The sequence below is a fragment of the Myotis daubentonii genome, chromosome 11, assembly GCF_963259705.1.
Source record: "Myotis daubentonii chromosome 11, mMyoDau2.1, whole genome shotgun sequence".
Lineage (NCBI taxonomy): Eukaryota > Metazoa > Chordata > Mammalia > Chiroptera > Vespertilionidae > Myotis > Myotis daubentonii.
The window spans coordinates 32,669,339-32,685,810 of record NC_081850.1 but is presented as its reverse complement, the minus strand read 5'-3'; the positions used below and the strand labels follow the sequence as shown (position 1 = coordinate 32,685,810).

General features: G+C 41.9%; 2 protein-coding genes across 13 annotated transcripts in view; both read left to right on the top strand.

Annotated features, from left to right (window-relative positions):
- PDCD1LG2 (programmed cell death 1 ligand 2) overlaps window positions 1-11,231 on the top strand; it is a 97,959-nt gene extending 86,728 nt beyond the window's left edge. Inside the window, exons 6-8 of one of the 3 annotated variants that reach the window (XR_009447601.1) lie at window positions 7,752-7,817; window positions 9,189-9,287; window positions 10,119-11,231. Coding sequence is in view for 1 of the 3 variants with exons in the window: in XM_059656743.1 (XP_059512726.1) it covers window positions 7,752-7,817; window positions 9,189-9,205 (83 nt within the window). In the remaining 2 variants the exon portion in view is untranslated. Of the gene's footprint in view, window positions 1-7,751; window positions 7,818-9,188; window positions 9,397-10,118 lie in introns of those variants that run through there. The other 2 variants (XR_009447600.1, XM_059656743.1) reach the window with 2 other exon arrangements.
- Window positions 11,232-12,296: 1,065 nt separating this feature from the next.
- The window catches only part of RIC1 (RIC1 homolog, RAB6A GEF complex partner 1), a 143,984-nt gene continuing 139,808 nt past the window's right edge, over window positions 12,297-16,472 (top strand). For 4 of the 10 annotated variants that reach the window (XR_009447599.1, XR_009447598.1, XM_059656720.1 and 1 more), the window contains exon 1: window positions 12,300-12,709. Coding sequence is in view for 8 of the 10 variants with exons in the window: in XM_059656720.1 (XP_059512703.1) it covers window positions 12,566-12,709 (144 nt within the window). In the remaining 2 variants the exon portion in view is untranslated. Of the gene's footprint in view, window positions 12,710-16,472 lie in introns of all 10 variants that reach the window. The other 6 variants (XM_059656726.1, XM_059656725.1, XM_059656722.1 and 3 more) reach the window with 4 other exon arrangements.

Here is a 16,472-nt window from a genome sequence, read left to right as displayed (position 1 = left end):
GTGGAGGCTGGGTGTGTGGAGACTTACTGCCTCCCAGAGCAGCCCTTAACTAATAATTGATTAGAGTTGGTGTACAGGGGTGGGCAAACGTAGGTTTACCATTGTAACGTGAATAAATAATACTATAATCAATAAATAATAATACAAAAATAAGCTGTTTCATGTTCTCAGGACTGCAAACCTACGTTTGCCCACACCCTCGATTCTCAGGCAGAATAACTAAGAGACATGGGTCCTACCCCGATTCCCAGCATTCCCCAGAGGGACTGAGCACCTGTTATCCACAGTGCCAACATGCTTGAAAACACTGCCTTTACTGGCCATCTTCCCTCCATTCTATTACATCCCTGATGGAATTTCCTGAGGTCACCACCAAAATAAACTAATTGTTGGTGTATTCTTGTCTCAAGGTCGGCTTCTTGGGGAACTAAAATGAAGACAAAGATTAAAGGAAAGATGGGTCTTTAAAGGAGGAGCGCCCAGGTGGAGGAGGTGCTACGTTGCTGGAAGGGAGAGCCCGGGGTTGCATCTATGGGACGCAGCCTCTCATAGATGGGCCCCTGTTCTCGAAGGTGAGGTGTCTTGGTGAGACAGGAGAGAAAGGTCTTGGAGGATTATTGAATCTTTGACAGCTCGGTTGGGTGGAGCTTTTATCAGAAGTTCTCTTTTGCTCCATTCTTTATTTACATTTGTCCAACATTTAATAAGAAATAAGACACCCCACCACAGTGGCTCAGTGGTTGATGGTCAACCTGTGAACCAGAGGGGTCACAGTTCCATTCCTGGTCAAGGCACATGTTGACTTGATCCCCTGTAGGGGGCGTGCAGGAGGCAGCCGATTAATGATTCTCTCTCGTCATTGATGTTTCTATCTCTCCCTCTCCCTTCCTCTCTGAAATCAATAAAAATATATTTTAAAAAAAGAAACCAGGAAATACAACCATTAGTAATGAATGCCAACATTCTCAATAGAGTATTGAGGAAGTAATAATCAGTAAATGAAAGACAAGTGCACAGTGTCTAATTCCGGAGGACTTATAACTTACCTCCATAGTCTGAACATAATAATGTATGTGCCGTGTAACTGAAACTGAATTGAGCTTGTTTGCCAAGTTTATTACACTTAAAGGATAGCTTCTCAACTTGTGACTCCATGGTCTTTTTTTATTAACTGGACTTCCAGTGGTGCCAAATGTATTTTCAAGGACTAAAATGGGCTTTGGGAAACTCTTGCTTTGTTTGATTGTGTACAGTTAGTTAGTGAGAAAGTAAGTTTATGAGGTTAATGGCATCGTAAAGTATTAACACACTTGCATTCACACATTTTAATTCCTTGGCTGTCTTTGAATAAATATATTCAAATTTGTACCTGCATTAAATTTTGCCTGAAACTAGACATTTTAAAAATGTATTATATGGCCTGAATAAGTTTGTTTTAAAACTTTTGCTTGGGGGTATTGTTATGAGTGCTTTCATGATTAACAAACTTAGAAATGTCCTGTAGATAAGATGATAAAACCTTAAGTAGATGTTTCTTCTAGCCACAAGAGGGAACTGTATGAGCAGTATTAGGATATTTCGAGATAATTTTCAGAGGATCGCAGCACACATTCTGCATTCCTTGAGTCTTGAAGCATCCCAGTGTGCTTGCCACATTTCAGTCAAACAATATTTCCACCAGAGATTTGGTTGGGTTACAGAGCTGAATAATACCTTACTGCTTTTTAAAATTTTTGTATGCTTTATTGTTTCAAGTATTACACATGTCTCCTTTTCCCCCCATCGACCTCTCCCTGGCCAGTCTCACCCCCCAGCACATGCTCCCCCTGCCCCCTCCCCGGGGCCGTGTCCATTGGTAATGCTTATATACATACATACAAGTCCTTTGGTTCATCTCTTATCACCCCCCTCCCCCCCGCTTTCCCTCTCCGTACTGCTTTTTAACAGGTAAACTGATTTTTATCTGCTTGACCATGAAGAACACGGACTTAACAACAAAGTATACACAGGCAATAGCCAACTTCCTTTTGTAATCCACACACCCCCTTATATAAACCCATCTGTTTGCTCCAGAATGGTCAAAGTAAAATCATGAGGACCTCTTGCCATCCCTGTCAATTTTCTTGTCCTTTCTACAGAGGAATCCTAAGACAGCCTCTGGAAACAATGTGCTTGCTTGGGATTGGGGAAGGGTAGATTGAGGGGAGACGTGGGGATACTATGTTCCATTCCGCAGGGTCCTGCAGAAGCTTTTCCTCTGATGGGAAGCAACAGGCAAGGCAGCACGAGGCAAGAACACAATCAAGTTCTCGAGATCTTGGAAGGAAAGTAAGAGCCTGCAATGCATCACATGGGTGTTTTTAGGGAGTGACTTGGGTAGGGAGAGATTCTTCATTTGGTGAATCACATATTGTATGAAGGATAATGTTAAAATACTATCCAATGTGCTTAGAGGTTAATTCCTTGATTCATTTATAACCTTCAACATCATACATAGGTGATATGTTTCTACTGTTTATTTTCAAGAATTTACATGGCCTTGTCCATACATTGTTATTTTCATTTTAAAAAATATATTTTTATTTATTTATTTTAGAGAGGGAGAGGGGGAGAGAGATAGAAACATCAATGATGAGATAGAACCACTGATTGGCTGCCTCCCATACCGCGCCCCACTGGGGATCAGCCCACAACTCGGCCAGGTGCCTTTGACTGGAATCAAACCCGGGACCCTTAAGTCCGAAGGCTGATGCTCTATCCACGAGCCAAATGAGTTAGAGCTATTATTTTCATTTTTGCTTAAGACACAAAGAGTGTTATTCTCCAGGTGAATGTGGAAATCCTGATTTCATTCATTAATTTTTCTGCATGAAAGTTTGGGTAAGAAAAAAGTTCTTAAGAATTAAGAAAAGGTAGTTAAGAAACCAGAAGTATTGTGTATATTTAGTTAGTGGGAAAGTAAGTTTATGAAAAGAGGCAGTATAGTGAAGTTTTTTAAGTGGTGAGATTCTAGGTTGAAGTTTTGACCACCACTTCCTAACTCTGTAAACCTTGAGCCGCTCTAAGCCTCACTTTCTTCATTTGTAGAAATAGGGATAATAATAACTACCTCGTGTGATTGTCTAGAGGGTAAATATTAAGTCAAGTGCTTAAAGTAGTAGCTAGCACATAGATGCTGATGATTTGTGCAACAGCACCAATCATTAGGAAGTTCTTCATGGCTAATCCAAAACATACTGCTAAGGGCATGGATTTACTCTGAGCTCTTGGTTTCCAGCATTAAAAAAAACAAACACAAAAGAAAAATATGAAAAGATGAGTATTATCACCGTCTTCACTTTACAGATGAGGAACAGTTAGGAGTAGCTTTGAGGGCTAGTAGGGCCACATGAAGGTGATCTGCATGGACCAGGAAGCCCATCAGCATGGGCTCAGTCATGATGTTGCTATTGAATGACCTAAGATCCTTTCAACCATTTGATCTCATCGGGTCTCTATAGCAGGGTTGTTCTATCCTTCAGATAGCTCTTTTATCAGGAAATCAGGAAAATCTAGAATTGCTGGAGGAGGAATCATGCCCACATTTCTTAGAAATCCAGTGGACTTCCTAATTTGTTTACATGCTGGTGGGAGAATTGGGAGATTTAGTAAAAAAGATTCTAGCCTGAATATAAAGACAGCACTGAGAGGGGGTACTTTAGTTTATTTAATATTAATCAACTCTTATGGACCTTATTAATATGCATGAGAAATCATCAGGGTATTTGTTTAAAATGCTAATTCTTGGGGCCATACCATCAAGAAATTTTGATTAAGGAAGCCTGGGACTTGGCTAAGGAATCTGCATTTTAAATGTACAGCCAGGTAATTCTGATGTAGGCGATGAGTGGACCACACTTTGGGAAAACTAATCTCCTTAATTAACATCATTTTAAAAAATAGCACTTATTATTTTCTGATTATAAAATTAAAAATTAGAAAATGCTAAGAATGGCCCTGGCCCATGTGGCTCAGCTGGTTGAGCATCGTCCCACACACCAAGAAGTCACTGGTTCGATTCCCCGTCAGGGCACATGCCCATGTTGCAGGCTCCATCCCCAGTAGGCAGCCGGTTAATGTTTCCCTCGAACTGGTGTTTCCCCCTCTCTCTCCTTCTCCCTTCCTCTCTCTATTAGGAATTGGGGTTGGGGGGGAGGGAGTCAATAAAAATATATAAAAAAAAGAAAATGCTAAGAATAAAAAATTTTAAAACCATTCAATAATTATACTTTTTAGCTATGGCTATAGTAAATATATTGCTGGCTATCCCTCTAATCTTTTTTTAAAAATTATGCAGTCACTTTTCCATATATCTTTTCAGGTACTCATAATCAAGTTTATTGAGTATGCAATTTGATAGATATGTACTTTTATATTAATCCTTTAGTGGTTTTATAAATTATTTCTATGTTTGAAATACATATAAATTCATGCTATGAAATTCTCTTATATTTCTGTTGGGTCTGGAAATTGGACTATATAATATTTAAGGTCCATTCTAAGAGGTCATACTTGTAAGATTCTTGCAATCCTTTCAGCATAAGAATTAACTATGTTCATAATTGATGGTAATATAAAATTACATAATCCAAAACTTAAACTCAAAATTTTGCCCTTGAACTTTATCTTTTGGTGTACACCTGCGGATGAGACATCGCATTTCTTCAAAAATGATATACAGCATGGACACAGACAATAGGATTGTGAAGGCCTGGGGTGAGGGCAAGGGCGAGCTAGAAGAGGTAAAGGGGGCAAAAAGGGTACATTCGTAATACTTTCAACAATACAGATTTCTTAAAGGTATACAAATGACCAAGTATGTGAAAAAATGTTCAGCATCACTAATAATCACAGTTATGCAAATCAAAACCAAAATAGATATGCTCTTACATCCATCTAGATGGCTAATATTAAAAAAAAATCAACAACAGCAAATAACACGTGTTGGTGAGGCTATGGAGAAATTGGAACCTTTGTGAGCTACTGGTAAGATTATAAAATGGTGCAACTTCTATAGAGAACAGTATGGAGGTTCCTAAAAAAATTAAAAAATAGAACTACCATATAATCCAGCAATCCCACTTCTGGGTATTTACCCAAAAAGAATTGAAAGCAGGAACTTGAATAGTTCTTTGTACAGCAATGTTCATAGCAGCTTCATTCACAATAGCCAAAATGTAGAAGCTACCCAAGTAGCCACCACTGGATGAATGGATAATCAAATGTCATATATATACTAAGTGAGAAAGCCAGTCACAAAAAAAGACAAATACTGTATGGTTCCACTTATCTGAGGCACCTGAAGTAGTCAAATTCACAGAAACAGAAAGTAGAATGGTGGTTATCAGGGCCTGAAGGGAGAGGGAAAAGAGAAGTTATTTAATGTATACAGAGTTTCAGTTTTGCAAGAAAAAAAGTTCTTATGATGTGTTTCACAACAATGTGGATATATACTTATGCTATTGAACTGTACATTTAAAAATGGCTGAGGTGGTAAATTTTGTTTTGTGTTTACCACATTAGAAGAATATACATTGTAAAAAAAAAGATAATAAAAAGAACAATGTTGCCCTTTTATAATATTTGGATAGTGCAATGAATATGAATTTTGGTCCAAATTAATGAAGGCATATATGTCTAAATAGAGAGGGAGAAGGACGAGGAGGAGGAGGAGGAGGAGGAGGAGGAGGAGGAGGAGGAGGAGGAGGAGGAGGAGGAGGAGGAGGAGGAGGAGGAAGTAGAGGTAGAGAAGGAGAAAAAAGAAAGATCTGATTAGAATTGTGGTGAACTTTTTACTGCTTCACATTGTAAGGTTAAACGTTTCTTCTTTCCAACTCCTCTTGCTATTTTAATAAAGAATGCACAGGTATAGCATTTTTTTATACTGGAAACTCATTGAGACATAGTCAAACAGAACAATTGTTATTGTTGGCTGCTAATTTGAATGGAATCAGGTCTGTTTCCAACGATGTTTTATTTTTTTTTTATATTTTTTTAAATTAAATCTTTATTGTTCAGATTATTACATTTGTTCCTCTTTTTTTTCCCCCCCATAACTCCCCTCCTCCCAGTTCCCGCCCCACCCTCCGCCCTCACTCCCCACCCACTGTCCTCATCCATAGGTGCACGATTTTTGTCCAGTCTCTTCCCACATCTCCCACACCCCTTTCCCCCCCATGAATAGTCAGTCCATTCCCTTTCTATGTCCCTGATTCTATTATAATCAACAGTTCATTCTGTTCATCAGATTATTTATTCACTTGATTCTTAGATTCACTTGTTGATAGATGCATATTTGTTGTTCATAATTTGTATCTTTACCTTTTTCTTCCTCTTCCTCTTCTTAAAGGATACCTTTCAGCATTTCATATAATCCTGGTTTGGTGGTGATGAACTCCTTTAGCTTTTCCTTATCTGTGAAGCTCTTTATCTGACCTTCAATTCTGAATGATAGCTTTGCTGGATAAAGTAATCTTGGTTGTAGGTTCTTGGTATTCATCACTTTGAATATTTCTTGCCACTCCCTTCTGGCCTGCAAAGTTTCTGTTGAGAAATCAGCTGACAGTCGTATGGGTATTCCCTTGTAGGTAACTGAGTTTCTTTCTCTTGCTGTTTTTAAGATTCTCTCTTTATCTTTTGCTCTCCAACGATGTTTTAATATCTAAAAAGACTGAAGTTAAGAGAAAGAATCGTGATGCTTTTCCCATTTTGCTTGATTAGGAACAAGGTGCTTCTTCGCTTTATTTTCCATTGAGGCTTATTAATAAGAAACCATCCTGCCTTTATGGTTAATTAAAAGTTTTCAAGTTATAGTTAACACTTTACTATAAGGAGGATTGTGGACAAGGTAGACTGGTTAGTTACAAATGACCAGAGTTACTAAGAAGTTCTTTTTAATTTAAACGTTTACACTTTCTATTATTGAAAATTTCAACCATATAGAAAAGGAGCATGAATAACACACTAAATTCCCAGAACCCATCACTTAGCTTCAAAAATTATCAACTCATAGACAAGCTTGTTTCATATATATTTCCAACTTCTGCACTCACCCCGATTATTTTGAAGCAAAACACAGACATCATATCATTTAAGCTGAAATATTCATTACCGATCTTCAGAAGGGGAAAAATGATAATCAAGAATCCAGCATAGTCACATATGAACTATTTTTGTTAAAATAAATCATATACATATGAAGAACAGGGACATTTTCAGTGGTCACTTAACATATATGATAGTGTGGTACACACACACACACACACACACACACACACACACACAGTATAACGCAGAAGCAAATACATCAGATGCACATAATGAAAGTATAAGTTTGAATATTAAAAGCATATTGAAAAGTCATACACTAAAGCAACATCATCGTCAGTAAATATTATCATCAGCTCTTACGGAGGTCACCAAAGACTGGGAGTAGTGTGCTCAGAACCAAGTTCTGGTTCCAGTCCTATGCTGTCATCAGAAGTCTGTGACTGTGTGAAGTACACAGGGCTTACTTTCAGTCTTGTGACTTGGTGCCTTTTCTCCAAAGCCTCTCCTCACCAGTCTTGGGACTGTGCCTGAAATGCCACATTACAACATCACTCCTAATGGTTTGCCAGCACTGCTGGGCCCACTGAGAGCAGGACAATTGGGACATTTTCAGTCATGAGCAATTTAACTCTGTTTTACGTAACTTTTTTTCCTCATTGCAGAAGTCGTGACTTCATTACAGACAAATTGGAAAATACAAAAAAGAACATCACAAACACCTGCAATCAGTGGTAAGCACCAATATTATAGAGCATTTTCTTCCCTTTTTTTTCCTAAGCACTTTTTGTGTGTGTGTGTGAACATAGGATATTTTACATACTGTCTTTAATCTGCTTTCATTACTTCAGAGTATATAGTGAAATACTTCTATATAGTTAAATATTCTTTCCCAAGATAATTTTTTATTCTTACAAAATATTCCATTGTAAGGAAGGACTATAATTAATGTCTTTTGGGAAACATTTAGATTATTTCCTTTTAGCTACACCTTTGTGGGGTACACTGTTAAAGCTAAAGCTCTGTACATATCAGTATTTATTTCCTTAGAAAATAATCATAGGCAAAAAATAATTGGGGCCAAGGGTATGCATATTTTTAAGATCTCTCTTTTTTTCTTTAGATGTAATGCTAACTGCCCTTTAGAAAAATTGCACCAAATTATATTCTCACCAAGAGTTTATAAATGTACATGTTCCTGTGTACCCTTACCAACATTATTTCTTCTTTTTTTTCTCCCCACTTATTTTTGATTTCAGAGAGGAAGGGAGAGGGAGAGAGATATAGAAACACCAATGATGAGAGATAACCATTGATCGGCTGCCTCATGCCCCCTATTAGGGATCAGGCCAAAACCTGGGCATGTACCCTGAGCTGGAATCCAACTGCAATCTCCTGATTCATAGATTGGTGCTCAATCACTGAGCCACATCAGCTGGGCCCAAAATTATTTCTTGTAATAAAAAAGAAAGCCTGTTAGTTTATGAAAACATGCACATATTAATTTTCTTTTATCCATTTAGTCTTAGTTCAGAATAGAGTTTAGTAAGTTTGACTAGAGTGTGATAGTGATGGGGTAGGGGAAGGAAGAGAAGCAAGATCCAGGATATGGGAACTGCTAATGTATTTTATAAAAGAACACTAGTGTCTCGGTGCATGGATTCGTGCACATTGAAAGGAAATTAGAAGAAATATTTTAATATCGCTATTCACCCTTTCTCTATAGTAAAAATGTCAACCAAATTCACAATTGACAATGACAGATGGAAACACGTGTGTGATTGGCGCCAGTGAGAGCTTTATATGTATCGCGCATGCTCGAGTCAACTGAGCCTTTTATAGATATAGAATAAATGTGCTTAATTAGACCTGCTTTCTGATGTAGCTAAACTTTTTACAGCCCAGTGAAGCACCCCAACTTCTCTTTCAGGTAATTGTCAGCAACACAGCAGTAAATATCAACACGAAGCAGATTATTATTGTAGATCACACAGGGAGAACAAAGGGTAAAATATTTAACTGCAGCAGTGTTTGACTATATTCTGCACAGTGAGAAAATCTGAAGTCATTTTCAAGGTCCACCATTTCTTACTTCTTTCCAGTTGGGTCAAGTTTCTAAACTTTCTAAATCTCCGTTTTCTGGCTAATAAAAAGAAAATAGGATTCTACCAAGTCTCCTATCTACCTTCTCCAGGACTTCTGTGAGGATCAAATGAGATGAGGCACGTGAAAATGCTTCACAAACATTTGGTTAAAGTGTAAAATGTTTCCACCTTGGTATAAAGCAAGTCATTTTCCTGGGCTGAAGAAACTCCAAGGAGGCTAGTCATTAGGGAGAGGAAGCTGGGCATTGCTACGTGACGTCACTACCCAGCGCCCACAGCCACCGTTTCTGGGCTGGGCTGTGGGCTGCATTTTGTGCCATGGGTTCGTGGCAGTGTCGGCTGCGATTTGGCAGGATGTCACTCCAGGGTGGTGGCAGGGGCCTGTGTCCCACTTGGGGAAGCTGAGTATTGGTTTGTCAGCGCCAGGTCCATGGTGCCGTTTCCTTTTAAATGGCCAGTGCACATCATGGCAGCTCCTGTGTTGAGTGTCTGCCCCCTGGTGGTCAGTATGCATCATAGCTACTGGTCAGACAGACACTTAGCCTTTCATATATATAGATTGGAATGATACTTAAAAGTTGAAAAATACAGTCCATAAGGTTTCCATCACAATGGGGGAACTTTTTTTTTAATATATATTTTATTGATTTTTTACAGAGTGGAAGGGAGAGGGATAGAGAGTTAGAAACATCAATGAGAGAGAAACATCGATCAGCTGCCTCCTGCACACTCCCCACTGGGAATGTGCCCGCAACCAAGGTACATGCCCTTCACCGGAATCGAACCTGGGACCCTTGAGTCCGCAGGCCGATGCTCTATCCACTGAGCCAAACTGGTTAGGGCACAATGGGGGAACTCTTAAGTAAAGGGTTGTGAAGAGTCAGATATTTTACTCACACCCTCTCCCCCCCGCCCCCCCTTGCTCAGGGAGAAAGATCCAGAGAATCTCCCCCTCTCCCTCTCACTGAAAGAAGCAATGACCACAAGTCAGTTCAATCCAGTCTAAAAATCACCAGGTCTGTAGAAGGAAGACAAGTTCTTTTCCACCCCTGTTGACCTGAGGCTCTTCTACCACTCTGACCCTGTTTCCTCATTAAGAAATTGAGGGTGACATCACACCTATCTTGAAGATTTACTGTGGAACTAAATCAAGTCATACATTTGAAAATATTTTGTAAACCTTAACTGTTACAAAGGAGTGTGGCAGACGAATTAAATGCTAAAGTCATCAAAACAAGTGAAGTTAAAACTGGCTGCAATAAGTTACTCACAAGTTCCTTGAACTGCAGGAGTGCAGAAAGATGCTCACACTTAGGAGTCTGAGAACAAAGGCCCTCTGACCAAGAGCTGAGACAGATACAGTCTCAGTAAAATTGCCAGTGGAATTGCTGCAATGTAACTTATGTTCATGTCCCCTCTCTTTCTGCCAAGTGCATAAATGAATCTGAGTAAGTTAGAAGAAAGTATGATGCAACTGTTATTCTACAATTTTATATTGGCAAGTCGAGAAACCTCTCTGGGCTTCTTTATTTGCCTAATGGTGTAGTTCAGCTGGATCAGGGTTTCATCCAATTATTTCATTTGACAATTATTTTCATTGTTTACTATTCTTACTATACTCCAGGCTGCTGTGCTGGCTTGGGGGGATGGGAGGACCACCAGGAAGGAGACACAATCTCGCAGTCTGACCACAAGAGGCGGGCGAGTGGTGAAACCGTTTCAACTTTGATTTGAGGAATCTGGTTCTTTGATCACGTTCTGAGGAATGCGGCGAATGTTTAGGAGAATTATGTAAAGTTACATATTTTGTTATGAATACTAGCTACAATGCTACCTCTGATATGGATTAAGTTACTGACGTTTTTTGTTGTTTATGTTACCACTTTTTTTATTCGAGTTAACCTCTTGTTTTCAACCTGGGCTAACTCAAATGTTTTTAATTGAAAAGCAATATACACATATGGAAAAATTCAACATGTACTAAAAGGTAAACAATGAGAAACAGATCTTTTATTCTAGACCCCCTTCCTCCCACTCCACACTCTATCCCCCACTCGTGCTATCCTCCTATTCACAGGTAATCGGTGAGTCTAAAATGCTTTAAAACAGTGGTTCTCAACCTTGGCCGCACATTCGAATCACCTGGGAATCTTTTTAAAATCCTGATTTCTGGGCCTCATCCGCCGGAAATTCTGTTTCTTTGTTTGGGGCCCCAGAAATCAGGATTTTAAAAAGATTCCCAGGTGATTCGAATGTGCAGCCAAGGTTGAGAACCACTGCTTTAAAAGAAACAGGTGAGGTGATCCCTGTGGTCCGGAAGTTAAAACACTGAAATGCATAATGTCTAAAGTCCCTTCCAGCTCTAAAACGAAAGCCAAGTCTTCTCGGGTACATGCCCCAGACAGCCTCGCCTTGTCTCACATTATGCGTGGTAAAATGACAGATGAATGCAAACTGAACTAAAAAATATATACTAGATTCAGAACTCCTGAAGGACAGAGGACAGGACTCCCGGCACTTGCGTCGTCGGTTATTTACGGATCGAATCAAGGCTCCCTCGAGGAGGCTGTCAACTCTACGAGGGCAGGAACCTCCCCACCAATTTTCACCGCAGCCCCTGGCACACAGGAGGGACCTCGGGGCCCAGGACCCAGCAGCCCGGCACTGAAGTCGCGGCCAGGAACCCGGCGTGGGAACGCAGGAAGGGATGGTCACGTGACCCGTCTCCCTCCTCCCCTTCTTCTGTCCCCCCCTCCCCCCGCCCCCGTCCACAGGGGAAGCCTGATTGGGCTGGGCTGGGCCGGGGGCGGGGCGTGGACCGCAGGCCCAGACGTCTCCCCGCAGGGTCCCGCCTGGCTCTGCCGGACTGGCCTCCGAGCCCCACGTGACCGCCCCGCCCTCCCGGCCCGGCCTGCGCGCGGTGGCTGGGGAGCGGGAGGTGCAGGCGGGCAGGAGAGGGCAAAACCGCTGGCGTCGGCACACCGCGCGGAGGCCGCACGAGACGATGAGGGCGGAGCTTCCGGGGCGGAGGCGGGGGCAGGGAGAGGCCTCCAGTGCGCCTGCGCGGCCGCCTTCCCACGCGGCGCGGGGTGCTGACGCCCGCGCGGCCCGAGGACGGGGCGGGGCCGGGGCGGGCCCCCGCGCTCCTCCGCCCCTCCGAGTCCCGACTCGCCCTCCCCCACACTGGGCCCCGTCAGCGCGGAGGTGCCCTCGGAGCTTGGCATCACGGTGGCCCGGCCCGGCCCGCGGGCAGATGCCCCGAGCCCCCGGCGGCGGTGCGGGAGGCGGGCGTCTGGCCCCGGGCTGCTGAGTGGGACGGACGGACGGGGCTGGGGGCCGCCGGGCGCCGCGGCGTCGGCGGCTCCGCGCGGACCATGTATTTCCTGAGCGGCTGGCCCAAGAGGCTGCTCTGCCCGGTGGGCAGCCCGGCCGAGGCGCCCGTCCACGTCCAGTCCGACCCGCAGAGGACTCTCCTCGCCGTGCTGGCCGCGGCCCGCCTCAGCATCTGGTACAGCCGCGTGAGTAGAGCCGCCGCCGCCTCCCGCTCCCTCCCCGCGCCCCGGTGCCGCCCAGCCCTCAACTTCCACCCGAGTCCCGGACCCCGACCCCTGGGCGCAGACCCACTGGGCTAGGCCGTCCCCCTCCTCGGACCCGGGTCCGGGCAAGTCCTGCGCCGGGGTTCCGGGGTGGATGCAGCCGCCGCCGCCGCTGCTGCTGAAAATCCCGGTGCCACCGCGTTGGACCGACCGCCCTGCACCGGGCAGACCCCGCGCGCTCCCGTGGCTGAGCCCCGACTTGCCCTCCCCCTTCCCCGGAGCAGATTGTTTATTAAACTTCCCACCATGAGAAATCCGGCCGCTGCCTGTCCCCAGCCCTCCGGTTTGAAGGCCGTTGGTTTGAGTCAGGGAAAGCCTGTTGGGCTGCGTACCCGGTGCCAGACTTCACAGGCCTCTGACAACTTGCAGCAGCGACAGCTCCGCCAGAGTTTTCCATTTCCCCCCCTAAAGGCCGGGTTCTACAGCTCCTCGCTTCTCCCCGGCATCTCCCCACTGCGAGGCTAGTCCTTTTCTTTGCTGCTCTTGGACCCTTGGGTAGAGGGTTGTGTGTGGGGAGCGGCGGGAGAGAAGTTACAGGAGCAGAGCTAGAGCTCTAGTCTGTCCGCGCTGCGCCGAGGTAGTCACACCTGGAAGGAATAAGATTTGGGTAGAGCATGAAGCTGAGTTCTGTTCTTGCTTTCTGGGAATCCTGTGGGTTGGTTTGTTTTTTTTTTTCTTTGTATCTAATTACCGAGTAGATAAAAGAAAAAGTTGCAAAAGTAAATAGTGGATGGGATACACTATTTTTTTGAGAGCTGTCTACAAAGCTACAGAATAGGGTATAAAAGTGTTGTTCTATTTTTTTTTTTTTAAGAAGGCAGTACTAGTCGATGTCCGAGTGAAGTTTTTCTCTCTTCAGAGGTTGCTTGACCATCTGGAAGTAGGTTGTGACCTTGGCTTTATTAGATCTATGTGAAATACTGGTTTTAGTTAAATTAGTTAAAACCCCCAGCTTGCTGTGTTTAGCCATTTGAATGCCTACAAGGTCTTTGGCTATCCTCACACACAACCCTAGTAAAAGTGATGATGAGATTTAGACATTTCTGGTAATGTATCTCCTTTATATAACTATCGTAGCTAGACTGTAAATCAGATTTTTACCATTAAGTTTTGGCTGATTTAATTTCTAAATATACATATTAAAACAAAATAGGCTGTTATAAATACGACAACATGACTTCTGTCTGTTGCTTGTTGCATTTTTGAATATATATATTGTATATCATTTGGTTCTTAAATGATATACTAATTCATTTACATTGTGTATGCCAGTTAAATAAATTTTTTATTTGGGTGTATCTAATTATTTTAAATACATGAAAAAAAAATAATTATACCTTGAATTTTAAATTGTTTCAGTTGTTTTCTAAGTTTAGTGCAGTTGTTCTCAACCTTCCTAATGCCGCGACCCTTTAATACAGCTCCTCATGTTGTGGTGACCCCAATTTCATTGTTACAAATTGAACATAATTAAAGCATAGTGATTAATCACAAAAACAATATGTAATTATATATGTGTTTTCCGATGGTCTTGGGCGACCCCTGTGAAAGGGTTGTTTGACCCCCAAAGGGGTCGCGACCCACAGGTTGAGAACCGCTGGTTTAGTGGTTGATTTCACTCTAATGTAACATGTTTTATTTTTTAAAATATATTTTATTGATATTTTATAGAGAGGAAGTGAGAGGGATAGAGTGTTAGAACCATCGATGAGGGAGAAACTTCGATCAGCTGCCTCCTACACACCTCCTACTGGGGATGTGCCCACAACCAAGGTACATGCCCTTGACCAGAATCAAACCTGGGACCTTTCAGTCCGCAGGCCGACGCTCTATCCACTGGGCCAAACCGGTTAGGACTAATGTAACACGTTTTAAAAGACTAATATTTAGCTTCCCTTATCTCTAAAAAGGCAGACTTAACTTATTTTTAGCAGAATACAACTTAATATGAGGGATGAATAGACCAGAAGCCTGTAAGTTACTTTAATCCTCTGTAAAAGAAACAAAAATATGCCTCAGTTTTGTGAATATTGAGAATATCTGTGTGTGTTTGCTTGCTTTTGGAGTTACCATGTAAATACTATGTATATCTAAGACAGTCTAGAATTTAAAAGTACTCATATTCCTTTCATTCAAACTCCTACCCTACATACAGATAGCTACTTTCTACAGAAGTCCTGGGGCCACCACCGTTAAGGTCCTGTGTATAAAAAGTTAGATTGTAGGGAAGCCATGGGTTCAGAAGTATAAGGTAAAATGAAATGCAAGAATACCTTGGGGGTGGGGGAGAGACCATAAGGTACTGTAGGTTTATGAGTGGTTAGTCTTGCTCTTTGGCATCAGCTTTGTCCTTTAAAAATGAAGTATTGAACCAGATGATTTTAAGGTCTTTAATGATATAACTGAGTGAATGAGGAACAGGTGCCTATAACTGGGTGAATGGAGAACAGGTGCCAGACTCCAGTTTCCAGCCTCCTTTTCTTGAGATATGCTTCCCCCTCCCCCCACCTCCCCCACTAAATCAAAGTTTTTATTTTGGTTTTTAAATGTCTAAACTTACTGAAACTGTGTATGTTAAAATAAATTTACGTTAAACTTTTTTAAAACATGAAGACACCTCTAGCTAAATTGAGGAGCTATCAGTCCCACATAATTTAGAGTGAATTGGTGTAAAATAGTGTGTATGCGTGAGAACATGAAAGCTTTGATTTTGGAGAGGTTGTATATGCAAGTAATTTTATAAAATAAAGTGAATTTTGAAGATCTAAAGGGTTTTGAGGAATAGTTGAGGTTTTAAAAGCTGCTTGAAGGCTTTTGGAGACAAGGAGAGAGACATCAAAGAGATGAGAGGATATACAATTTGCTTACTTCAAATTTGGGTGTTAGTAAGTTAAACTCACTTAGGAGGATGTATCTTTTTTTAAAAGAAAAATAGCCTTGTGGAAGAAACATGCCTTTATAGTCTAAGCTGGTTTTTTTAAAAATATATATGTACACATATATATTTATTGATTTTTAGAGAGAGAGGAAGGGAGAGGGATAGAGAAAAATATCATTCATCAGCTGCCTTCTGCACACCACCTACTGGGGATTGAGCTCTACTAGCTGGGCATGTGCCCTGACCGGGAATTGACCCTGTGACCTCTTGGTTCCTGGGTCAGTACTCAAGTCCTGAGCCACACCAGGCTGGGCCTAAGCTGGCTTTTTTAATATCCAAAAGAATTGTTATGTATAAAAGGTTGATTAGTCATTAAACTGTGGAAACAAAGTGAAATCGCTAAGAATAACTTCTGTACATTTCATGGATTTTCTAGTGAACTTTTACTTATTCCTTATAACTACTACTAGAGGCCTGATGCATGAAATTCATGCAAGAGTAGGCTTTCCTTCCCCCGGCTGCTGGCAACAGCTTCGTCCGGAAGGCCGTCCGGAAGGCCATCCGGAAGGATGTCTGGTCTAATTAGCATATTATACTTTTATTATAGATTATATAGCCTAAGTATCTAATGGAGTCCCAGTGTTATAGAGTCATATCTCTTCAAAATTCTTCCCAGACTCCAAATTTGAGAAATATAGTATACTGCTATTTAGATGTGTTAATGAACAAGAGTTTCTGTAGATACTTTGCTTTTTCATTTCATTTTTAGTGTGAGGTGGTAACTTGTTTTCAGTGTAACTTTATATA